We start from the raw sequence: 26,296 nt of genomic DNA, 5'->3' as shown, positions 1-26,296 counted from the left end.
CAGATACGGACACTCCAAACCATTTCGGACTTCGAATCCTGGGACGTGAGGTAAACCACTGAGATTGCAACGGATCACGTTGTTGTGTGTTTTTAAACGTTCCTTTTACACGGTAACAGTAATCACCCTAATTATAGCTCTTTCGCGCCTTTAGATCAAATATGAGGCTGCTTGGATCACACCAGATGCCAGCCTACTTGCTCCTCCTTTCTTAAGGTAAATGCCTGTTCATCATGTAACTAGTCTCTTGCTTTTCCTTTCATAAGGGGATTACCTGTTCACCTAACTAGTCCTTGAACTAAGAGAATGTAGCTCATGAACTGAACCATCCTGTATGTTAGTCCTCACATAGTGTATGTATTTTAACGACTCTGCTAAGTGGGTATACCCGTTATGGCAATATCGGGTATCTTCGTAGACCCTCAAGTCTGATTCGTTTTTCCTATTCTCTTTTACCCTAGGAGGCTAGCCCACCGCCTCCCCAGTCCAGATGAAGACCCGCTTTGTAAGGGCGACCTACCCTACACCTTCTTAGGGTCGAAACGTTGACTATTCCCACCACCCTTACCAACTCCTATCGTCAATCAGGATTTGTACAGCTATTTAGGAGTTTTGGTTTTGTGTAATAATAAAGTGACATTTGCATATTTTTCCATGTGGCTCCGATTCAGGGGGACCATCTCAGGAATGTATATATGAACATTGACCAATGATGTATATAAATGATTACTATGTCCTAATTCCACGTTGTTCACTGATTTCCCTCACAGCACTCATCCCCCCTTCCCCCCTTGTACATATGTGGGCACGAATATTTTGATAAAGTATGGAAATTTATCTTGGATACATATCATATAACCATGAAAAGGTTGATATAGGTGCTTTGTGATTAAAAACATTGCATCTTTCATCTGTGTTTCCTTTCATTTTCATAAAATCCTTGTATTGTATATAAATTGTTCCTTCCAGTCCGGGACCCCTCTGTCCATAATTCTTGTAAGCCAGGCAGCTGGCCACACATCAACGGCTATGGCCCCAGTGTCAACTGGAGAAGCTAGACTGAGGCAGAAATGTCTTCATCAGGAGCCCTTATACTACTTTTGAAGAGGACAGTGGAAGGGTTCACCTTGACTTCGGGGTGAAGGGAGTTCCAGATCCTCAAAGCCATATCTGAGAAGGCTTGATTGTAGGTCTTGTTTTTCTTGAATTTTTGTGATTTGAGCAATAGGGTGCTTGCACTTCTGGAGGCTCTCGAACCACATGAGAGCTCCAGTTTCTGAGCGAGGTAAAGCGGGGTCTTGAAGTGGATGGCTTTATGTGCCTTGCATGCAATTTTGTATTGGAGCTTCATATGGAAGCCAATTCAGGGCCAGCAAGTCCGGAGAAATATGGTTGTATTTTTTGGTGTCAGTTATGAGCCTCGTAGCAGAATTGAGGGCAACCCTAAGAGGAGCCATCTTCACTCTGGGCAAGCCGTAAAACGTTGAGCTACCATACTCCAGCTTTGAGATCACTAATGTTTGCACTGCAACCTTTAGGTCATGAGCATGGAGATAGGGTTTCGAGTTTCCTTAGGATGCTGAGTTGGAAGTACGCTCCTTTGATGAGGGACTGATGTGCTTCTGCATGTTCAGACTAGTCTAATATAATATCCAGAGAGGTTGCCGAATCCACGAGGTGAGGTCTACAGTTAAGAGCAATAAGCTGATTCAACCATTGTTCCATGCCATGACATTGTTTGAGGCGTGAGATTAGGAGGAATTCAGTTTTTGAAGCATTTAGCTTCAGGTGGTTACGTGTCAGCCAGCTTTGTGTTTCCAGCAGGACTGAGTTGAGGGACTGAAAGTCCTCGGGTGAGGCGATCTTCAAGTATAGTTGGGATCATCCATATACATGTGATAATGAATGTTGGATAATTTCAGAATTTCTGTCAGGGGCTCCATGAACAAAAAGAGCTGAACCCTGGGGAACCCCCAGAGTGACCGGTGCAGGATGGGACAGGGATTGGTTCACCTTGAAGCTTTGGGATCTGTTCTGAAGGAACGAAGAGAACCAGTTTAGTACAAGCCCAGACAGCCCCATCCTGTGGTCCAGGAGGTCAAATAGGTTTCGATGTTTGACAGTATCGAATGCTGACAAAAGGTCAAGAAGGATCAATAAACACGACTCATTATGGTCCAACATTCATTTTTTTTAATATTTCTTTTATTTATTAACACAAGGCATAAAAATAAGAAAAATAACAACAGTACATGGGGAGACATTCTCCCATATTGCTCACCATCCGACAAAGGGAAAAATGGAGGGGGAAGCCAGTAAACACGATACATAATCATAAACAATCACGGAGAGGCAGGAATATCAATGGATGTATCCACAGGTGGCAGACAAATGTCCCCCCTATAACGGTTCCACAGCGCCCACACAGGTGTCCACTTACGGGGGTGGGCCCTTGCCACATAAACAGGTTTTTTTCGGGACATACACCAATCCATGTTCTCCGTCCATTCTTCAACGGTCGGCACCCTCTCAGACCCCCACCTCTGTGCTATATTCCGTTTCGCAATCATATTACCTAAAGTTACCCACTTGGTCTGCGCCACATTTAGATCCGTAGGTTCCCCAATATTCAAGAGGCATCTCCGTGCTTCTGGCATCACAGCGACTCCCAGAACTTCTCGCATGACATCATGCACCCCACTCCAATACTCGACCACAGTACGACACTCCCAAATAATATGAAGAGAAGTACCCACACAGCCACAACCCCTTCTACACAAACCCGTCTCCGACAGGCCCATCCGGACCAGGCGGGGCCCTGTGACAAACCCTGTGCAATATTTTCAGCTGAACAAGGCGAAGGCACGCTGAGATTGCGACCACCTTCATGGTCCAACATTCTTAGCGCATCATCGCTAATGCGGGTTAGCGCAGACTCTGTACTATGGCCCGGGCAGAAACTAGATTTGCATTGGTCCAGGAGTTGGAAATGGTCGATGTGGTTACAGAGTTGGGCGAGCACACATTTCTCCAGGAGCTTTGCCAAGGTGGGGATGTTAGAGATTGGGTGAAAGTTATGAAGGTCCATGGGATCAGCAGATGGTTTCTTTAGAATCTGGGTAACTTGACCCGATTTTAAGCCATCCGGAATAGAACCTTGTTGAAGTGATGCATTTATGATAGTAGTCCAAACTGTTAGTAAGGAGGATCTAACTTCCGGGACTAGGTTTGACGGCAGGGGGTCGTTGTAATGATTGGAAGGTTTCAAAGTCGACAGCATTTTGCATATAGTGCATTCATCCCAGGTTTGGAATAGACTCCAGTATGCATTGTTTTTGGGGAGGTAGGGCTGCGCAGGGTCAGTGATATCCAACCCTGGGAGACGGAGGGTGTTCAGTAGACAGATCGACAGGTGATCAAGGGCAGAGCGTAATTCAGTTTCAATCATAATAGTCTTATCCGTGAAGAAATTAGCTAATTTTTCACAGTTTGGCAATGTCCCTTGACCCAGTGATGAGATTAGGATGACTGTTAGCTTGGGACTTGATGAGTTCGAACAGTTTTTTAAAACTTTTTTTTGCTTGCTCTAGTTGAGTTCTGAAAAAGGTGGCAATCAAGCACCTGATGAGTTTATCGTATATGCTTCTCAGAGATCTCAAATGGTAGAGATGTTCAAGGGAGGGATGGGATATCCACAACCTTTCTTTTTCTGCTTTGTCTTGGCTTCCGGAACATACAGCTATTTTGCACGCTTTACAATCTGATTTTTTTTCTATGCAATATTTGCTGACTAGATTGAATACTACCAAGTTGGTCCTCCGCATTTTGCCTGGTGGGATCGGCTTCACTAATGTGACTTTTAATGAGGGGAATCACAATGTCCCAATCGGTTAAGAATCGCATCTGTATACTACTGCAGAATTGTGATTTTCTTCAACTGAAAAGATTCTGACTGCTGTGCAGATGGCTTTTCTGAAGAAACGCCCTTTTGCACAAGGTAAACGTTGTTACTCCTGTGCCCGCCTTACAGGCGGTCATAAAAGGTAGTGTCCCTAATTCTAAAGATCTGCATCCGCGCTGAATTCAATGGGCTACGTCGTTGACATCGCTTGATGTCCGTTTTGTTTTTGACCATTCTTTGCAAACACAAGAATTTCTTCAGTATGAACATGTTTACCATTTCCCTTCTTCGTCTGGATGAGTACAAATGTATCATTTACACTGATGATTCAGCACAACCAGCCATTGGTTCTAAACAAGTCTTACTCTGCAGCTTGCGCTATTGTTGTAGGTTCAATGAAGGATAGAGATTTCCACTCTACCTTGGTTCATACTCAGTCCCTTGGGGACTGCACGGCCCAAATAGCATAATTGAGAGCTCTTTTAGCTCTAGAATATGCTGATCCTGAATTACCCACCCTGTTGTGTGTGATTCTTTTTATAGTGTTCAGTCCTTCAATGACAATTTCTTTGTTTGTAAACAAAATTATTTTTGGGATTCTACAGGTAGCACGATAAAGCACAAACCACTTTGAGTGGCCGCTCTAAAAGAACGCCTGCCATTAATCAGGTCGTCTATACATTGGGCCATCAAAGCGTGGGTGCGCAAACTGTAGGTAATCAATGGCTGATGAAGCAGCCAAATCTGCAGTAGCCAGTTAAAGTAGCTTCAGTTACTCGTTCAATTACTAAAATGGACAATGACATTTTGGCGGCTATTGCTGCGATTAGGAAGGTATTCACTCTCCGCAAGGCTTCCCTTCTCGATATACTTGTCAGTTGACTACTGACAAGGTCCCCATTGTATCTATTCCTACGTTTGGAGATCGCGTGATTACAAACCTTGACTGCAGACAGTCTATTATAGTGGCTGCCCATGGAGGTATGGCTTCTGCTCCCGTAGGTGTAGCAGCTATGGTTTCTCTTTTACATCAATGATATTGGTGGGCCGGTTTGTACCAGCAGACTCGCAAATATGTCCTTTGCTGTGATGTTTGTCAACCGATTAAGAGTTCTACTGTGTTGCGTCCACCACAGGCTGATCTTCTCATTTTTAATCATCCTTTTGATTGCATTTACCTTGATCATTGTGGTCCTTCACTGTCCGATAACGCATTCAAATATATTCTGGTTGCAGTGGATTCATGCACTAAGTTCCTCTGGGTTTGGCCATAGCGCTCTGACGACGCTTGCAGTTATAAAGGATTTGCATGTCTTTGTCTGGACTTATGCCTGTGGCGCTTTCCATTCAGACCAAGGTCGCCTTTTGCCCCAAAGGCATACCGTGATTCAATGACGTCTATGGAAGTGCAGATGCATTTCTCATCTCCATATAGGCCAGAGGGCAAATCTGTTGTGGAGCAGATGAACCATGGCTTAAAGAAATCTTTAACAGGAAGGGTATTAGGTAGGGGCTGTGGCTGGTTAACTCACCTTTATGGGGTTCAACGTGCTCTTAATACTCTCCCAAGATGATTTCTGGGTAGGCGGTCCCCATACGAAATGATTTTTGGCTTCAAGATGTTTGTTTCAGACCTTGATTGTTTAGACGTTGTGGCGGCTGCCGCAACAATTGACGTAGATCATCACTGTGCTGTCTTACAGGATCTACAAAAAAGTCACGATGCTCTGGCTAAAACCAATTTTCCCCCGAATTCGCATGAAGACGCAGCTGTTCTGATTCCGGTTGGCCCCCAAAAGTTGGTGATTTGGTTCGTGAAAAGGTGGCGATCAAGAAGAAACTTGGTTCCTCCTATCATGCTCCTGTTCCAGCGGTTGGTGTTCAGGGTACCAGAAATGTGATTTTACTTCTGTTGCCTGGATACAAAGATAATCGCTTTGTTTCTATGAACATGTCAAGTTACACCATATGGCCGATACTCAATAGTACGCATCGGGGTGTCCTTTACACCCGGTGAGCTTCGTTCCTTCTGGTTCTCCCCAGCTGCCGATGTCAAGTTTACAGTTGATCTGGTATCCGTTTTAACTTCTACACTCTACAATGAAACCCGTTTATTCTGATTCACCCCTTGAGTCCCCTGTGGGAGTGCAAACCTCAAATTCAATTCCAGAATCCCAGCCTCCGTTATTTCAGCGGAGTTCTTCTGGTTACTACATCGATCAAATTTTTCTTCAGACAATTCTTTGTTGTCTTCAATATTATCCCACCACCAGCATGGATTTGTGTGTTCAGATCTTGGTTAAAATGCTCTTATCTGGTTCCACCTTGGACGTATGGCTGGATCGTGTTTTCCTTAGTATTTCTGTTCATGTGGATTGGATTTGTGACTTTTTTGTCCCTTTTGATTAACAGCCACTACCTCCCAGAACGATCTGCTGCAGACCTTGTAGACGGGGTGTTGGCCCCACATTCCTCCTCTCATAAAAGTTAACATTTCAGCGGTCCCTGTCACTGACGGAATTGTACAGGATAAAGTACCATTCAATGTCTTTGGTCCTATGGGACCCTACAGATACCATATGTATTCCATGTTGCTAGGGGTGATGTGATAATACATGGGTTGCAATCAGATGAGTGGGATATCCATGCTGTGAATTCAATGTTTACCAAATTGCAATATTTCACTGTTTTCGATACTGAGGATTTCTATTTGAATTCTGCTAACTATGCTGATTTTTTCTGTTAACATTACAGACATCATTTTCTGCATAGAGCAAATGGACAGCATTCCCAAGTCAATTGTACTCAGTGGGAACATTGCCCAAATCCATCTCAGTGTAGTTCCAACACACAAAAGATGAAGTACACATTTTATCTGTTCGGATCCGGTATCTTATTATTTTGAATTGCCTACCAATCTATAAAAAAAAATACATGCTTACTCAGACCAAGTTAATATATGCATCTTATTCATAACTTAGCCCTGAAAGGATATGATTAGTGGAAAGACAATATGGACTTGAAATATGTATGGTGTACTAAGTCCTGGCAGGTCCAAGGTATTGAATCTTTATTCCTTGCATGTATGATATCTGCTCAAATTATATTTCTTGATGACTCGGTCCAACAGACTACATGTCTGGGGTTTGCTAAGATTAAGGAATTAAATACTCCTACTATTCCATCCTTGGCCCCATATGACTATTTGTAATCTTATACAAATTATACTGAAGACCAACTAAATAGTATGGAACAAAATGGTACATTTTACTCAACTATAATAGTTCCGCCTGGATAGACATTATGGCCACTGAACATTAATGACTGTCATTCTCGTTTTGTGAACATTACTTCAGGGTTTACATTAAAATGACCTGGTCCACTTTACCCACATTCCAATACTGTTACTACTTATTCTGTTAATAAAGTGTGTCAACAATGGTTGGAACATTCTACACGGTCTGCAGTGAAACAACATCTTTCACTTTTATAGGAAGACAACCCTTTTTGAGTTCCTTTTGGGCCCGAAACTATTTGTTTATGCTGCATATAATGAATTTTGGAAATTGTAACAAATGGAGGCTGCTGTACGTTTACGCCAGATTGATCAGGACAATTTAGACAAAGTACTTGCTGTTGTCAAAAACAGCATTATTACTTTATCATCTTGCATTTATACTTTGGATAATGTTGTGTCTTATATTACAGATATTGTACCGAATGAAGGGTCTACCAGGTATCATGGTCAAAATCAACTTAGATCTGTTATGCAATTTGGTTGGACACTGCAAACACTTAAAAATAAACGTGTGCCTTGGCATTACCTGAATTGTAGTGTATTGTTCTTACCATTCAATTTAACACGCAAACAGCAATTAAGAGCTATGAAAGATGCTAGTTATACCATGCTACATTTAAAAAACTTGAACAGCTTCCTTTCACTCATTCTGCAGTTTGGTTGATACACAAGGTTCTCATTGCCCATCTCGATGCTTCAGTATGCTGCCCGCATGAAGAACTTCTCTATAGGTAGATATGAACCTCTGGGAGCAGTTATATACATGAGTTATGGTCCCTGCCTTTTATGTATCATTGTCAATAGGCCGAAAGAGGAGTTTTCTTACAGGAGACATATGTGATTTCACTGCTGGACATTCCTTTGTGTGTCAACAAGTAAAAATCCACAGCACATGTAATGTTTCTGACCCCAATCTGGCATGTTATTTAAAAGGAACGACGCATGTTCCCGCAATAATTCCCACCTTCACATTGCTTTCAAATGGCAGTTATCTTGTCCTTAATCAAGACTGCTGTGGTCTGCAGGCGGGAATCCTGTACGTGGTGTCTGTTTACAAGTTAGTTACTTGTTGCAACTACGTCCTGTTTCACCCTCCACATGGGAGTGTAGATAGTTCATTGTGGCTTTCCATTCCAAACTGAAAACAGATTTCAGTAATCTAAGCAGACTCAAAGAGCTACTGTTTCAACAAGAAGTTGCTCTCACTTCAGCATGTGAGACCTTCGAATTGCAGGTGGTGAGAACGTCTAGTGAAATACAATCATTGCTGTACACAAATCTCTCCCTGCATTTCCGGAAAATGATACATCAAATATTTAATGCGTCTGATACCAGGGCAACGATTTTTGGAGTAATCCCAGCTTTTATACATTCTATTTTTTTCAGAGTATTCGGTGGGCTCCCGCTGCTGCTCATCTTGATTTGCTGCATCATCGTGCTGTTCCTTCTATTGCGCAATGGCTGCTCCATCTGTGGTCCTGCCCGGACAGGCATTGCTGCAGCTGTACCATGAGCGAATGCTACAACGTTTTTGAATGGTGTCCCTAAACGCTCTAGATGCCAAATGATGTCTAACTTTCCGGTATGCCTATTTCACCTGTGTTTCACTTCATCCGGTGCTCCTTTCAGTGGTCCCTGGATATCTGTTTGCCTACCACAACTCACGTGTCCTGGATTTCGAACTGTTGATGGGTCCCTTAGTGGCCCATAACCAGGACTGTTCCTTGGGTATGAGGCTTGTGTAAAACCCAGCGTTGGGACCAGTGGTTGGAGGTAATCCCTGTGTACCTGCACAGCTTTCTCCTGGATCTCAGTTTCATCGAAGTCAACACAGGTTCTCCTTGGATGGTCCTATCGACAACTGGAAACAAGGAGCCTGTTCGTTCCTTTAACCTCCTCAAAAGGATGGCTATTTCCAATTTGGAAGGTTTGGAATTCATGTTCCATTTGGCATCTTACATCCTGGGTGCTAGCGATACGCTGTAATTGGATAGATATATTTTTGGGCACAAAACTTTCCTTTTCATTAGGTAATACTATTCTTCAGACGCTCTCCAAATGCAATTGGTTGTACGCTTTGGTTCTGCTTATCCGACATCTGTCGTCATTTAGTGCTACCGTCCTGACCAAGGGGAGGGTGTAATTTTTCCCATGCAGGCCGAATGTCGTTTTTCCTATGTTAGCATGAGCACGTAGTAGACTGTCCTTTTCTTTGCACATATTACTCTTCTAACTCAATTTGCTTTGTGCCACACTGTACATTCACACAGAACATAGGGTTGATTTTGCGTTCTGTTCTTTCCTGGGATTTAGTCTGAACATATAGACAAGGTCGAACAACAATGTCCCTTGTTATTCTGTTCTGGTCAGGCCCTAGCACCTAGACAAAACACGCAAATACAGCTGTTGTTTGGAAACATGTACTTTTATCATACAGGTATGCACAGGTAGGTAACACACACATGGAGAGGAATCTTTCGAAGGAACAGATCGTGACAGCACCTGAAATGTAGACCTTTCCACTGTGTATACTAAGGTACAGGGTCTGTTGCCAGCAGCCATAGATCTTCTTTTAGATGATTATTTTGCTTCTGTAGAAGGGGAGGGAGGTTACGCTACACTATCCTATATAATGACAGCTCAGTTTGTGATTTACGGACTACTTTCTATGCTGACCATATTTGTATTAGGCATTTTCCTACTTGTTGTGGCACGTATACTGCATACTAGAGCATGATACTTAAAATAAACATTTTAGCTTTCCTTGTGTCTCTATCAGAACTTATTGTGGACTAGTGTGAGTGTGAAAGGGTGTGCCCGGTACCCACAATTCATGAGGATTGGGAGTGTTGTGTTCTCAGGTGTGTAATCACTTGTTCCTCTGTGAGTGAGTAGGAGGCAAGTGAGACACTATAGATAGTAGGTTCCAGGCTCATGGGTACTCGGGTGGTAGGATGACTCAGTCCCGGCCTACTAAGGTTCTATGATCTCAAGCATAGTTCTGTGACTTTGTAGAATCCCTACGGTAGCCCCCCAGTACATTGATCCTACATCCAACACTGGAATATTTATTGGGGTAGCATTCAAACATGTTTGATACCAAACAGGACTGGTTTTGGTGAAGCCAATTTATAGTTAGACATCGTGTAATTGACTTGATGTCCACTATATGTATAACATGACTGACTGCACTTCCAAAGCCAAGAGAATCGACTCCTGAGTTTGTAGGGGGTGCCCTGTTTCTAACCTAGCACCCTGCCTTCAGGATTGAAAAGCCTGCCTTGGGGGTAACTTATAGGTTTTAAGTGCAGTGACCTCAGATATAAGGACATTTATATCTGTTGTCAGTGGTGATAGCACCTGCTCGGCCAGGCTGCAATGGCAGGCCTGTAGTCACAGTTTGAGTGGTCACTCAATGGTGACATAATACATGCTGCAGCCCATGAGAGACCACAGGTGTACCTATGCCCTGGGTACCCAAGTACCATATACTAGGGACTTAGAAGGGTACACCAGTAGCCAATTGGGAAGGTACGAAAGTACTTACCATTGTCAAAATTAGGGTCCTGATTAGCTGGATCCCAGTCAGACTAGTTAAAAATAAAAACAAGTTACTTACCTGCAACTTTGGTTCCCCAGTATTGGTAACTTTCATAGATTCCCATGCCTTGTATCATTCCCCGTCGTCGGAATGGGAGCCTCGGTAAATAAAAAACATACCATAGTAATAGGTACAAAAGAGAAAACTAGGCCTAGGCCTCATCTCATTTTGTAGCTTATCAACCTCTTTTTGCAAAAGAGACCAAACTTTCTGCAACAACCAATCAGAAGAGCCTCACCCCTTGGAACCTTCCTGAGAGAGCCTCAGATTTTCGTAGCCGTTGTGTAACAGCAATCATAACATGAAAAGAGGCCAAGCTTTCCCAGGGGAGGAGGGTGGGCGGATGGGAATCAATGAAAGTTACAAATACTGGGGAACCAAAGTTACAGGTAAGTAACTGGTTTTCTTGCCCCAGTATTGGAACTTTCATAGATTCCCATGCTTTGTATCAGAATAGCTAGCAGTAAGCCATAAAAGCACATTTTGTTACATGAATAGCATTACGTGTTACATAGTTATCCTCACAGGAAACAAATCATAAATGTTACCATAATCAGGAATACAACAAGTGATACAAAATGTGCAATACTGGAAGGAGGGATTGTAGGGAAAGCTCACCTCATTGAAAAAGATTTCTCAGGACAGCCTGTCCAACAGCTGCATCATTCTTCATAGAAGAATCCAGGTAGTAGTGCTTTGTGAAGGTGTGGGTACTGCTCCACGTAGCTGCCCTACAGATGTCCTTGATAGGGACTCCTGAAAATAGAGCCATTGACGATGCCATGGATCTGGTTGAATGAGCACAAACTCGTCTTTCCAGCGGCTTGCCCGCTTCTTGATGGCAAAATTGGATAGCATTTGAAATCCAACGAGACATACTGTGCTTTGACAGCGGGAATCCCTTTCGAGTGGCCCTATAAGAGAAACAGTTGAGGAGACTTCCTGAAAGGTTTTGTGCATTCCAGATAAAATTTCAGACATCTTTGAACGTCCAAAGAATGTAAAGACCTCTCAGCTGGTGTAGAAGGTCGTGGGAAAAAAGATTTCAAAATTACCGTCTCCTTCAGATGGAACCTTCAGGATGAATTTTGGATTTGTTCTCAGACTCTCAGTACTTAAACTGTAGAAAAGGTTCTCCAATTGTAAACGCTTGGAGCTCACTTATCCTTCTAGCTGATGTCAAAGCTAAGAGAAGAGCCAGCTTCCATGATAGAAATTTAAGGTCCGCCCTATGAATGGGCTCAAAAGAGGTTCTCATCAGATGAGCCAATACCAAATTAAGCTGCCATACTGGTGGAGGAGGCCGGACCAGAGGAAAAACCGTGAAAAGGCCATTCAGGAACTGTTTCACAATCCTCGCAGACCAAAGCGAAGGGCCTGAAGATGTCCGTCTCTATCTAGAGATGGCCGCCAGATGTACTTTGATCGAAGAATGAGCCAAACCCGATTTAGCCAGAGAAAGAATATATGGCAAAATCTGATGCGGAGCTGAAGTGTATGGGTGAAGACTCTGCCTCTGACACTAGAGACAGAACCTGTTCCACTTATCCCGATAGGTCTTATTCGTACTTGGGGCTCTGGCTTGAGTCAGAATATCCTTACACTCCTTGGTGAGGTTCAGGTCCAGAAATTCTCGGTACTCAGGAGCCACGCTGTCAAGTGGAGTGAGCTCGGATCTGGATGGACCACTTGACCTTGAGATATCGTCAAGAGAGACGGAACCGGCTGCAGATGAATTGGCAGATCCCGATAAAGTACAAGGAGTTCTGTGTACCAGAACTGTCGGGGTCACGCTGGTGCAATCAAGATCATTCGGCAAGGTTCCGCTTTGATCTTCCTGATTAGTCTCGGGATCAGGGGTATTGGTGGAAAGGCGTAGAGAAATGCGCCGCACCAGGCAATCGATAGCGCATTCCCCAAGGATCCCCGATGGTGATCCCTGCTTGCGTAGAGCTGGCATTTGGCGTTCTCTGGAGCCGCGAACAGGTCTATGGTTGGGGTTCCCCAGCATGCGAAGACCTAGTCGAGAATGGCTTGGTTCAATTCCCATTCATGACTGATCAATCTTTGGCGACTCAACGCATCCGCTGTTGTATTGAGCAGCCCCACAAGGTGCTCTGCTGTAAGAGCAATGTTGTGGAGAATCGCCCAGCCCCAAATCGCTTGAGCTTCTTTGGAAAGTGTTCGGGATCTCGTCCCGCCTTGCTTGTTTACATAGTGCATGGCCGTCGTGTTGTCCGTGCGGACCAGCACTGCACAATTCTGAATCCGTGGCAGAAAGGCCTATAGGGCCAAGCGAATAGCCTTGAGCTCCAATAGGTTGATGTGGAACCTGCGCTGATCTGGATCCCAATGACCTCTCACATGTAGCTCCTGCAGAACAGCTCCCCAACCTTCTAATGAGGCGTCCGTGGTGAGAACCATGGGAGACGGAGGTAGCGTGAAGGTCAAACCCTTTGAGATGTTGTCCTTTACCAGCCACCAACTGCACGCTTTTTTCATTGCTGGTGTCACCGTTATCCTGTCGTCGAACGAGCCCTCTGCTTGGTACCACTGCTTGTCCAGCTGTTCCTGCAGCGGGTGCATTCGAAGTCTGCAGTGCGGAATCAATGGTATGCAGGATGATATCGATCCTAATTTAATTTAATTTAAAAAACATTTGTAGAGCGCAGCGTTCACCCTACGGTTTCTTGGCGCTATATAGAAGAGTCCAGCAACTCCAGGCAGGACAACCTGGTGCAAAGAAGGTGGGGATAGGATTACAGTGAAAAAGCCTGCTTAAACAAAAAAGTTTTTAGGTCTTTGCGGAAGGAAGAATAGTGGGTAGCAAATCGTAGATGGTCGGGTAGTGAGTTCCAGAAGGTGGGAGCCAGAGTTGAAAAATTGGCTCCTCCCCACTTTTTCCGCTTGTAACGTGGGATTTGTAAAAGGGATTTGGAAGAAGAGCGGAGCTCTCTGACCGGAACATATTCGTTGATCAGAGAGGAGATGAAGGCGGGGGCAGTGCCCTGGCGAGCCTGGAAAACCATACAACCAGTTTTGAAAAGAGAGCGTTCCTTGATGGGGAGCCAATGAAGCTCTTTAAGGAGAGGTGTGGAGTGATGAAAGCGTGGGAGACCGTACACCAAACGAGCCGCTTGGTTCTGAACCATCTGGAGTTTCCGCAGGCTGTATGCAGGAATGCCGTTGTATAGGGCATTGGCATAGTCTAGCCGCGAAATCACCAGTGCGGACATGATCAGTTTAAGTGCTTGGGGGGAAAAGAAACGGGAAATAGTGCGAATAGTACGGAGAGTGAGGAAACAAGAGGAAACGACAGAACTAATTTGTGAGTGCAAAGTGAGCTGGTTATTCAATTTGACACCCAAAGTTTTAACTGTGGAGGAGGGAGTGGGGGAGGGACCAAGAGAAGGGGGCCAGAAGAAAGAGTTCCAGGGACTGGACGAACCACCTGTGAGGACCAACTCGGTTTTATCCGGGTTCAGCTTAAGATGGTTGTGGTTCATCCAGTCCCTGATGAAAATCATAGTAGAATGAAAACTTGAGACAGAGAGAGGAGAGGAGGAGAGGTTAAAGATGAGCTGGAGGTCATCCGCATAGTTATATACGGTGACCTCCAGCTGCTGGAGTGCAAAGATTAAAGGAGAGATGTAAAGATTGAACAGTAGGGGAGAAAGAGAGGAGCCCTGGGGGACACCACAAGTGACTTGGAGTGGGGTGGTTGTAAAATCCCCCAACCGAACCGCCTGGGTGCGGTCCCTCAGGAAAGAGGATAACCAGACCAGGGCTGAGCCCTCGATTCCCGCCGCCCTGACACGTGAAAGTAAGATGGTATGGTCCACCGTGTCAAAGGCGGCTGAGAGGTCGAGGAGCACCAGAGCCTGATGTTTGTTGTAATCCATGCCCTCCCTGAGGTTGTCCAGGACCGACACCACTACCGATTCGGTAGAATGCCTGGGACGGAAGCCGGCCTGACGAGCTGCCAGACCCCCATTCGCTTCTACATGGGTGCTGAGTACCGAGGTGACATGGCGCTCAAGCACCTTACCCAAATAGGGCAGCAGAGAGATGGGGCGGTAGTTGGCTGAGATGGATGGGTCAGCGCCGGACTTCTTTAAGATGGGCACTATTGTGGCTGATTTGAGAGCGGGGGTCACCACTCCTTGTGTGAGGGAACTGTTAAGAAAGGTGATAGGGGGCTGAGGGCAGGTAGAATAGATATGTTGAAGGATTCGTGGTGGGCAGATGTCTGCCGGGGAACCAGACTTGACCTTGGGAAGTATCTCCAGGAATACTTTCTCAGTGAGGGGAGGGATTGAGGTAAGATGACACTGGACAGTGGGGGGGGAAGGGTCAACAAAAATAGAGGAGGGAGGGGGGATGTTAGCCTTGATGGTTGCAATCTTGTCCAGAAAATAAGAGTTTAGTTGGTCACACAAGGACTGGGTCGGAGGGATTTGAGGTGAGGCCCTATCAGAATAAGCAAGGTTGTTAACTATACCGAAAATCTCCCTGGATTTGTTTCCTGCTGTAAGAATTTTAGTGGAGAAATAGATGGTTTTGGCAGCTAGGATGGCTTTTTTATACTCAGTTAATAATGCTGAGTAGTGAATTTTTAGTAAGGGGCAGTAGTTTCTTCTCCACTGCCTCTCTGCTTGCCGTACGGCTAGTTTATGCTTCTTTAGGTCGTCGTTGAACCACCTATTGGAATCTTTAGGTCGTCGAGTGGAGATTCGACGTAGTGGAGCAACCGAATCGCAACCTCCAGCCAGCCAGGTGTTAATCGCAATGGCTTGTGAGTTGGATGATAGACCGGTAAGGGTCGGAGGTGAATTTTGAAGCAGGGAAGTCAGAGAAGGAAGATCAACTCGATTCCAGTTCCGCGCCCAGGTATTTTTGGCAAGCGGAGCCTTGGAGACAGAGTTGAGAATAATGGAAAAAGAAATAAGGGCATGGTCAGACCAGGGACAGGGGGAAACAGACACCGGGGAAACAGAAAGGTTGAGGGACCAAACCTGGTCAAGTATGTGACCATGAGCATGGGTGGGGACAGATATGTGAGGGACAAAGTTCAGGGAAAGGAGGGATTCAGTGAATTGTTTGGAGGAGGTGCACTCTAAAGGGTCCGAGGGCCAGTAATTAAAGTCACCTAGCACCAGGACCGAGGCATAGTTAACTGCCAAGCAGGGACTTGTAAAGATGGACAGACAGCGATTTCCTCTTTTGCAAGAGACTAGCTGACAGTACAAGTTTGTTCTGACGTTCTTCCGTCGGAAAAGCTTTGCATTGATCAGTGTCCAGGATAGATCCTAGAAACTTTGCTGACCTGGATGGGCAAAGGATCGATTTCCTTGTTGAGTTGCAGGCCCAGGTGGCTGAAAAGTTGGATGCAACTTGAGACTGCCCTGGAAGCTGCTTGAAAGGTCGGAGCTTTTATAAGCCAATCGTCTAGGTAGGGAAATACTTCTAGAGATTGCTTTCTGAGAGACGCTGCTACTGGAGCAAGTACTTTGATAAATATCTGTGGTGCCGACCTGAGACCAAACGGAAGCACCTTGAATTGAAAATGGCTCTTGCCTATTGTGAAGCGTAGGTATTGCCTATGAGCTGGATGGATCGGAATATGGAAGTATGCGTCCTCCAGATCCAGTGTCGCCATGTAGTCCCCTTTGTTCAGAAGACGCAGAATATCTTGCAGGGTGACCATCCTGAAGGAAAGTTTTATGAGATAGGTGTTGAGCTCCCGTAGATCTAATATTGGACGCCATTTCTCTTCCGTTTTGCGAACCAGGAAGAACCTGGAATAAAAACCTTTCCCTTTTTGTGAACGAGGGACCGGTTCTATTGCCCCCTTGATGAAGAGTTGGTGGGCTTCGAGACGTAAGAGCCGTAGATGTTTCGACTAGCAGGCGCCCGGAGCTCTGGTTGGAGGAAGCTGTTGAAACTCCAAGGTGTGGCCACACCGAATGATTTTCAAGACCCACTGGTCTGATGTAATCGCTTTCCAGTTTTTCAGGCAATTAGAGATCCTGCCCCCCACGGATGTTATCAGACGGGTAGGAACAGTAGAAAGAGCCAGGAAGCCACTATTGACGTTTAGCATTGTCTCTACCCTGGCGACCTTGACGGCTTTTGCCTTGCTGCCGAGAGAAAGAAGTAGATTGACCTTGCCTCTCAGTATACTGGGGTGTGTAGGACTGCGATGACTGAGAATACGAGTAGTAACGTTGTTGGTATCCTCCTCTGTTAAAATTCATTCCCCTCGCTCCTCGGAATGGCACTTTACAATATTGAAGAGTGCCTAAGGACTTGGCTGTTTGTGTGTCCTTTTTGATATCCTGTAAGGCCTCATTGATATGCTTTCCAAAAAGCATGTCACCGTCATAAGGCATATCCAATATCTTGTTCTGTACTTCAGGGCGAAACCAAGACGCCCGAAGCCAGCCTTGTCTCCTAAGGACAGGAGAACCTGCTAGGGCTCTGAAAGCCGTCGTCGCTATGTCCATGGCGCAGTCAATTATTTCTGCAGAAGACCGCTCTCCTTCATCCAAGATTTCCTGTGCATCCATCTTAGTAGGCTCCGGTAATTGGTCTATCAACTGAGCCATATCGCCCCACATCTGGCGATCGTAGCGGCCTAAGATCGCCAACGCTTTGGAGGCACGAACTAGGAGACTTGACAGAGGAAAACCTCTTCCCCACATTGTCCAGGCGTCTATCCTCCGTGTCCGGTGGAGGTTAGAGGAGCCTCCGGGTTCTTAGACTTCCTTTGAGCCACCTGGGAGATCACAGAGTCCTGCCTTGGCTGGCCAATCAGACACGCAGGACTTCCATCAGGTGCCCTGTACTTCTTTTCTATTCGCGGTAAGACCGGGATGACGAATGCCGATGATTGCATAGCTTTCACTCCTTCAGACCACACATGGTCTATGATGGGAATAGAGCGGACGGATCTTCTGTATGGCTCTTTGAAATCATATAGAAAACAGTCCGGTTGAACTGTAGTAACTGGCAAACCAAACCGTTTGGCAGCCCGCTCCATGAGGTTATGGAAACCACCTATGTCTGCAGGTGGTGAATCCACTGGATCAGGTGAAGGAGAAGATGGACCAGGTAGCACGTAATCATCCCATTCTCTATTCAGATTAGGGACCTCCGTCACATCCCCACCATCGTCCGAGGAATCATTATCATCCTGAACTGTATGTACCCGAATCGATGGTTGATGAACCTCCTCAGGTTCTGGATTCCGTGGCCGAACATCTAGTGGGAGGTGGTACAGGAGGAGGCATGTGAATGGTTTCAGGAGTTTGTGAAGGAAACGGTTTCCTGTAGTCCATGAGCATCATCTGCAGGTCTGATAGAAGCGAAGAAGGCATTGCCACCATACCTTGCTGGGATTGTTCCTGTAGTTTCTCTCTGGGAGGAGGTTGACGCACCTCCTCATAATAGCCATCAGAATCAGAGTCCTGATATTTCACCTGGAGCTGCGAAGGACTGTAAGCATCTCCATAAGGACCATCATTGTCTTCATCCTCTTTCGGCTCTGAATTATCCTCATCAAAAAGTAAAGCAGGAGGTAGGGGCGTCACCCTTCACTGGGTCGTCATCTCAGGCGTAATTTGCCTTCTTTTTATCACAATCCGTACTTTTTCCACCGTCAACGCGGACACAGTCGACGGAACCGTCGTCGACGGAGAACTAGTCATCGTCGACGAAGGTGTAAGCGTCGACGGCACCGTCAACTAGTTCGTCGTCAAAATGAAGGCTGCCGTCGTCATAGCCATCGTCGTCGTCATCACCGTCGGCGTCATCCTCGTCGAGGATACCAATCTCGTTGACGAGGAAGCTGTCGTCGTCGACGCCACCGTCGACGGGGCAGAACTGGCAGTATGATGGATTTTCGTTGTCATAGTCGACGTACCTGATGATGTCATAGTCGACGAGTGGGTTTTCTTCACGGATTTCGAGTCCTGAGGCAGAGAAGCAGGTTTTTTAAAACCTTTTGGTTTCTCTGAAGGCGGAGAGGCCACCGAAGGCTCCTGGGGACCTTTCCGAGTAGAAATCACATCAGCACTCAATCCCACTTTCTCCTTTACACCTCGGTGAGGAGATGTTAGGGGACCAGAACCACCAGACCTATCAGAGATCTTTTGAGTGGATTTAGAAGGAGGCTTAGTAGAGGTCGAAGGGGATGACCTAGCCCTTTTCATTGATCTCCTTGAAGAGGAAGCCGAAGAAAAATCCTCATCATCACTGGAAACAACCTCCTTCCTCGATTTCATCTTTTGGAGTAAGGTCAAAAGACGTCCTTCCCTGTTTCTCAAAGTTTTTGTAGAGAAGGTCCTGCAGATTTTACACTCCGTAGCCTTGTGGTCTGGGTACAAGCAATAAATGCAATCTGTATGCTTGCCATCTACATACAGACGCTTTTTAGAGCAAGTAGCACAAGCCTTGAACAAAGCTTTCTTTTCCTTATTAGACATTTTCCAAGAAAAAAGGTTGTTTTAAAGTTGTAGAAGAAAAAACGGAGCAAAGCCCAGTAGAGACTCACTCAGCACAACGTGCGGTAGAAAATCCGAGGCTCTCTCGGGAAGGTTACAAGGGGTGAGGCTCTTCTGATTGGTTGTTGCAGAAAGTTTGGTCTCTTTTACAAAAAGAGGTTGATAAGCTACAAAATGAGATGAGGCCTAGGCCTAGTTTTCTCTTTTGTACCTATTACTATGGTATGTTTTTTATTTACAGAGGCTCCCATTCCGACGACGGGGAATGATACAAAGCATGGGAATCTATGAAAGTTCCAATACTGGGGCAAACACTGAAACCAGGCAAAAAGTGGGGGTAACCATGCCAGCCCGCACGCCCTCCCCTCCGCTGACTACATCCTCCTGGGGGACCTCAACTTCCATCTGGAGAACAACAACGACCGCAACACCAGCACCCTGCTCGACAACCTCGCCAACCTGGGACTCAAGCAACTGGTGTCCACCCCCACCCACCTCGCCGGACACACACTCGACGCCGTCTTCTCATCCAGCACAGACATCGACTTCAGCCACGCCACAGAGCTTCAATGGACGGACCACAGCTGCGTCCACTTCACCTTCAAGAGAACGACGACCCACCAACACCAGCAACAGACCGCCCGCAGAAGCTGGAACAAGATCACAGCAGACCAGCTCGCCACCTCCCTGAGCCAACACCCTCCTGCCAGCTCAGCGAACCCCAGCCAGGCCGCCGACAACCTCACGAAGTGGATCAGCAACTGCGCGGACGAACTCGCCCCGCTGAGGACCCCGCCCAGCAGACCCGGCAGCAAGAAGGCCCCATGGTTCACCGACGAACTCAAAAGCTCCAAGAAGAACTGCCGAGCCCTCGAGAAAGTCTGGAAAAGGGAACCGACACCGGACAACAGAACCTCCTACAAACTTGCCACCCGGAAACACCACCAGCTGATCCGCGCCGCCAAGAAAACTGCATTCAAGGACCGGTTGGACAACAACGCACACAACTGCAAGGAACTCTTCAACATCGTGAAAGAGCTTTCCAACCCCAGCGCAGGAAACAACGACATCACCCCATCGCAAGACCTCTGCAACTCCCTCGCCTCATACTTCCACAACAAGATCACGGACATACACAGCAGTTTCAACAACCAACCAACGCACACCACGACCGACCAGCCACCCCCCCCCCACCACCACCCTCCACGCCTGGACCCCGATCAGCACCGAAGAGACCATCCGCACGATGAACTCCATCCACTCCGGATCACCGACCGACCCCTGCCCTCACCACGTCTTCAACAAGGCCGACGCTGTCATCGCACCCCACCTGCGAGACATCATCAACACCTCCTTCGACACCGCCATCTTCCCTGAAAGCTGGAAACACGCCGAACTCAGCGCTCTACTCAAGAAACCAACAGCGGACCCCACCGACCTCAAGAATTACCGCCCCATCTCGCTTCTCCCGTTTCCAGCCAAAGTCATCGAGAAGACCGTCAACAAGCAGATGGCCGCCTTCCTCGAGACGAACGGATCCCTCGACCCCTCACAGTCCGGCTTCCGAGCCAAACACAGCACCGAGACCGCCCTCATCGCCGCCACCGATGACATCCGAGCCCTGATGGACAATGGAGAAACAGCGGCCCTCATCCTCCTAGACCTCTCCGCGGCATTCGACACTGTCTGCCACCGCACCCTAGTACGGCGCCTCAGCAACATCGGAATCCAGGACAAGGCGCTGGAATGGATCATCTCCTTCCTGGACGGAAGAACACAGAGAGTCCGCCTACCACCGTACAAGTCAGAGGCCTCCAAAGTCATCTGCGGCGTCCCCCAAGGATCATCCCTGAGCCCCACCCTCTTCAACGTCTACATGAGCCCCCTCGCGGCCATCGTACGCAAACACCACCTCAGCATAATCTCCTACGCCGACGACACCCAGCTGATCCTCTCCCTGACCAACAACCCCGCCGCCGCCAGAGCCAACCTGCACGAAGGGATGAAAGAGGTAGCCGAGTGGATGACGACCAGCCGCCTGAAACTGAACTCGGACAAGACGGAGGTCCTCATCCTGGGCTCCTCACCCTCCGCCTGGGACGACTCCTGGTGGCCTCCCGCCCTGGGCACCACACCCAAACCGACAGACCATGCACGAAACCTGGGCTTCACCCTGGACTCCTCCATCTCCATGACCAGGCAAGTCAACAGCGTCTCCTCGGCGTGCTTCAACATCCTACGCATGCTACGGAAGATCTTCTGGTGGATCCCCACAGAGACCAGGAAGACCGTCACCCAGGCCCTCGTCACCAGCCGACTGGACTACGGCAACGCCCTCTACGCCGGGACCACCGTCAAGCTCCAGAAGAGACTCCAGCGGATCCAAAACGCCTCAGCCAGACTCATCCTCGACATCCCACGTTCCAGCCACATCTCCGGACATCTGAGAGACCTTCACTGGCTCCCCGTCAACAAAAAAAACACCTTCCGCCTCCTCACCCACGCACACAAAGCCCTACACGACCAAGGCCCGAGCTACCTCAACAGCCGAGTCAACTTCTACGCTCCCAAACGCCACCTCCGATCAGCCAACCACGCCCTCGCCGCCGTCCCCCGCATCCGAAGAGCGACTACAGGAGGAAGGTCCTTCTCCTACCTGGCCGCCAAGACCTGGAACTCCCTCCCGTCCGACCTGCGCCTGACCCAAGACCACCTCTCCTTCAGGAAGAAGCTGAAAACCTGGCTGTTCGAGCAGTAGCGGCACCCCCCACCCCCCCCCCCCAGCGCCTTGAGACCCTACGGGTATGTAGCGCGCTTTATAAGTGTATCTGATTGATTGATTGATAGAAGTAGCCTACCTTCCTATATAATTAAACCCTAGGCCTCTGTGTTTGGCCCAATAGTCAGTTCCAAATCCTGGTGGGTCACACATCCTTCAGAGGTCAATAAAATGAGTACTACTGAGGTAGGGAACAACAAAATCATGTTATTGCAGCATCAAGTGACCCAGGAGTTAGCTGTGTCTTTAGAAGTACACATTATGTTATGTTAGACTAACATTACAGACCTATTTATTTATGATGAATAAAACTGTGGGAGCCGTGAGCGACAGGGTAGGTATTTCGTCCTCAATAACTACTTATTCTTGTTTTAGGAACTGAACGTTTGTTTTTTTAAACCAAAATGAACTTTTTTTTAAAAAAGTAATTGATTAATAGACAATCCACACTTCACAATGTTGGGCAGAATGGAGGGGTGAGCAAATGGCTGATAATTTAGTAATAGCATGCAACGGGAAAACAAATACTCATTACATTAAGCTAAGCGGAGTTTAGCACAGAATTGGTCAGGGGGGCAATAGGGGAGATTTCAGAATTCCCTTACTGCTGCGGAGTCCAGGTTTCTAGCAGCAATTTGACAACTACATATGGGGGGGGGGGGACTAGTGGATAAAAAATCTCACCTTATTTATTAAATTAGGAAGAACCTTTTTAAATCTACAAAATTTTCCCATTAGAAAGCTCTTGAAGTGATGCCAAAAGTTCTATTGACCATCTGTGGCTCTTAGGGGATTTAATCAAAGCATACACATGGAAAAGGTAATTCAGCTTAAAATGTAAACAAACTTACCTCCTACTGTATATTAACTGATCTATTTCACACGCTCAATCAATGATCCAGCATCCTAAGAAATCACGAAAAGGTGACAGCATGTTCAGTAAACACACAAAGCACCCACACTTTTTTTTTACTTAAAGGGTGGGCGGGGGCGGGTGTACATAATCTAAAAAACCCTGTTGCCAACCCAGCACAGCCATCCTAAAGAAACAACCACCACAAAATCTTTCTGGCAAAGATGTAATTCAACCAAATCAAAGGAATAAAATCTTTGTGATTCAAAACACGGTTTGATGCCAATTTTCTGATTTAAGTCACACTGAGTAGTTTTGGTCCTTTAACAAGTCTGGCTTTGGCTGGCCGCAGCAGCATTAAGATAGTGGCCCATGTGTCTCTTAGCTGATAGACAACCACCTATGGGTTTGTGAACAGGCAGCACTAACAGAGGTTCAGCGTCTCCTTCAACCCAATTTAGTGCTAGTAGTAGTAGTAGAGCAACCACGTACAAAAATAAACAGATACGAAAAAAGAAAATACACTGTTTATTACTGTTTTTCAAATATTACATGCAATTTCAAAATTACATTCTTTAAACCTTGGACTAGAATTCAGACAATTTTGAAAGCAGGTAAACATTCAGACAAAATAACTGGGAAAGCGTTTACAAAAATACATTGCACAAAGTCCTATTTTATTTCTTTAAAAATAAATTAGAGTTTTTGTAAATGTCCCCATACTTATCCCCTATCCCATCTTAGATTTACATAGTATGCCTTTCATCTATATATTTGAAATATATACGAAATTCCTGTACATTTATTACACTTTCCTGCATAGGCCACGGGTTCTGCACAACAGCTGGGTGAATGAACAGAGGCAATTCCTACAGTGAGGCTTTCATTTGTCTTAGGACAGTTGTGCAACATACAAATAAAAAGTCAATTATTCAAAAAAGAAGCCATTATTTTTTCTCATCATGGAAGTACACTAGGGTTTACGGTACAGGGCAGATGAGAGGTTTTCTTTCAATAAAACATACAAAAATCACCACTAAAATCTCTGTACAAAAAGCAAAACAATGTTTGAGAAATGTATTTTGGTTAAAAATATTGGTCAAACCCACCACCAAAATTCAGCCTTTGGAGTCTAGAGTATGACATATAACAAATACATCTTGCTTATAAATTAGTAACTTTTTCAAATAAAAACATTAAAATTAATGGAGTTTTACAGAACAAAAATACAAAAAGGGCAAATATATTCTACAAATAAATGACTGACACTTCAAGAAATAAGGCAAAAGCTTATGTAAAGGTAATCTGTAAAAGTAAAAACTGTACAAACAAAAGGGGCTAGGTTCAATTGTTACACACTAACAAGATTTCTAATTATGGCACACATTCATTTCAATGACGCTCATCCACAAGCCTAGAAACACCATTGCTTGCACATTTCCATTTGTGATATGCAATGTTTACCTCCCATGTTGCATTTAATTCAAATCTGAAGCAAAACAAACTACCATGGATGGATGTTCTTCAGTGCAGTTGATATCCCTTCCCCAACCTCCACCTGCTCTTGAATATCGCTTATAGGACTTAAAACTCCGTTGTGTTTTAACATGCAACTATAATGGTACAGGGGACATAGTCATCTTGGACTTCTGAGACATTTTAGGCATGTTGAACTTTGGACATTTGCGTTGATTCATAAATTCAATTCAACTGTCACAAAGACAGAAGTAAAAAAAATTATTCCACTCAAGGCTATCAGACAAATAAATGAGAGATGAGAGCTGTTCTTCTGTTGGAGCTAGACTAACTATTTTAAAAATCCATTTCTTCAAAGTTTGCGCCATTTCAGTCGGCATAATGACGCATGGTCAGAGTTTTCATTGGAGTTTTTTTGTTACACATACCCTCAAACATCCAATAAAAGCTAGAATAAGTGCTAGACTGTTCAATTTTCCTGCATCTGGTACTTACTATACAGGCAGTTCAAAACAGAAAAACGTCAAACAGCCATAATAGTATTCTTATACCGTGGAGTAAAATTGGATGTCATTGTAAACTGCTCAAAATATATTCGTTTTGTTTGGCGTCTCCTGCAACCCTGAACACACTACAGTTTATTTCTTTACCCAAGGGAAAACCAATTTAAATAACTAGCATTAATGAGCCTGACAAGATTCTGTTCTCTTCACCAGGATATAATGCAAAGTGCCAACGGTGTGTTCTTAGAGCCCAGAACTACAAACAATATGGTGACCAGTAGCTCAGTGACTGTGGCCTTTATAATTCAGTGTTTTGTTTCCAGCACAAAATATACAGGGTCGATGAACAGCAACGATATGGACGAAAGAAAATAAATCTCAAGATCGCTTCAAAGCAACAAGTCTTCCGCAAAAATACAGTTAAACAGAATAATTGCCTAAACCATGTTATCCGAAGTAGTTAAGATGACAGCAGACACAGTTTTCAGTTTAACAAGCAACTTAAGACAAAAGACTCCTCAGAGCACAACCAAATTAAATTAAATGGACATCCTGATTGCCAAGTGTTTTTCATGCACTATTATTCTCCACTGGGAGACACGGGTACAAATCTGGCAATATAGTGGACTGACACCAACAAGCTGAGCACTAGATGGTTTTTATGTACTTGGACAGACCTTTATATTTAACTGGAAGAGAAAATGGATTCTGCTGTATAAGCCACTTCTATACATCCCTGAAATTTCCAGTGTTTCAGGAGTTCAGAATATACAAATAATAAAATGTACAAACAACGAGGACCCAGGATTCTTCATCGGACGGCAGAGTTCCCATGCACCCGGAAACGATACAGACAGGTGTACTCAGTGTGACCCCAGTTAGACAGGATACGAAGTTCCACTATTTGAAAGGCAATTTCATTTTCTTCCTGCAAGTTAATGTCAAAATACCTTTTTTAATATTCCACACAACACAATTTAAGGAAGGTCTTTGGTTAATTATATTGATGTTACTCATCACAAATGTCAACCATGCAAATAATTTTGAGAGCCTTTCCAGGTAGGAACAGCGCTTTCTAGTAATGAGTTTTAAATATGGGTTTAGATGCCACTAGACATCAAACAAATCGGATATTCAATACTTTTTGTAGGATTGTTTGGGATACTTGATTGGGGAGGACAAGAGAATTTTCTTTACATTCACAGTTACTTTAAATATTCCAATAAAATTCTAAATGTAAATTACTAGGCAGTTTGCAGACCTGCAAAAGATCCCGCCACAAAGACTACTACTTTTGACTTAATTATTGACCACTACTAAGAAAACAAAAAAAACCCTGAAAATCTATTATTTTCATTATAAGGGATTATTGAGACATTCA

At 45.4% G+C, this 26,296-nt stretch overlaps 1 protein-coding gene across 8 annotated transcripts in view; it reads right to left on the bottom strand.

The window, feature by feature from the left end:
• Window positions 1–23,448: 23,448 nt before the first annotated feature.
• Window positions 23,449–26,296, bottom strand: part of SUN1 (Sad1 and UNC84 domain containing 1) — a 316,273-nt gene continuing 313,425 nt past the window's right edge. For all 8 annotated transcript variants that reach the window (XM_086940550.1, XM_086940554.1, XM_086940551.1 and 5 more), the window contains one exon: window positions 23,449–25,843. In XM_086940550.1, the coding sequence (XP_086796676.1) occupies window positions 25,727–25,843 (117 nt within the window). In that variant the 3' untranslated portion in view covers window positions 23,449–25,726. The remainder of the gene's footprint in view (window positions 25,844–26,296) is intronic.

Source organism: Lissotriton vulgaris, chromosome 10 (assembly GCF_964263255.1).
Source record: "Lissotriton vulgaris chromosome 10, aLisVul1.2, whole genome shotgun sequence".
Classification (NCBI taxonomy): domain Eukaryota; kingdom Metazoa; phylum Chordata; class Amphibia; order Caudata; family Salamandridae; genus Lissotriton; species Lissotriton vulgaris.
This window is presented reverse-complemented; position numbering and strand designations above follow the sequence as displayed.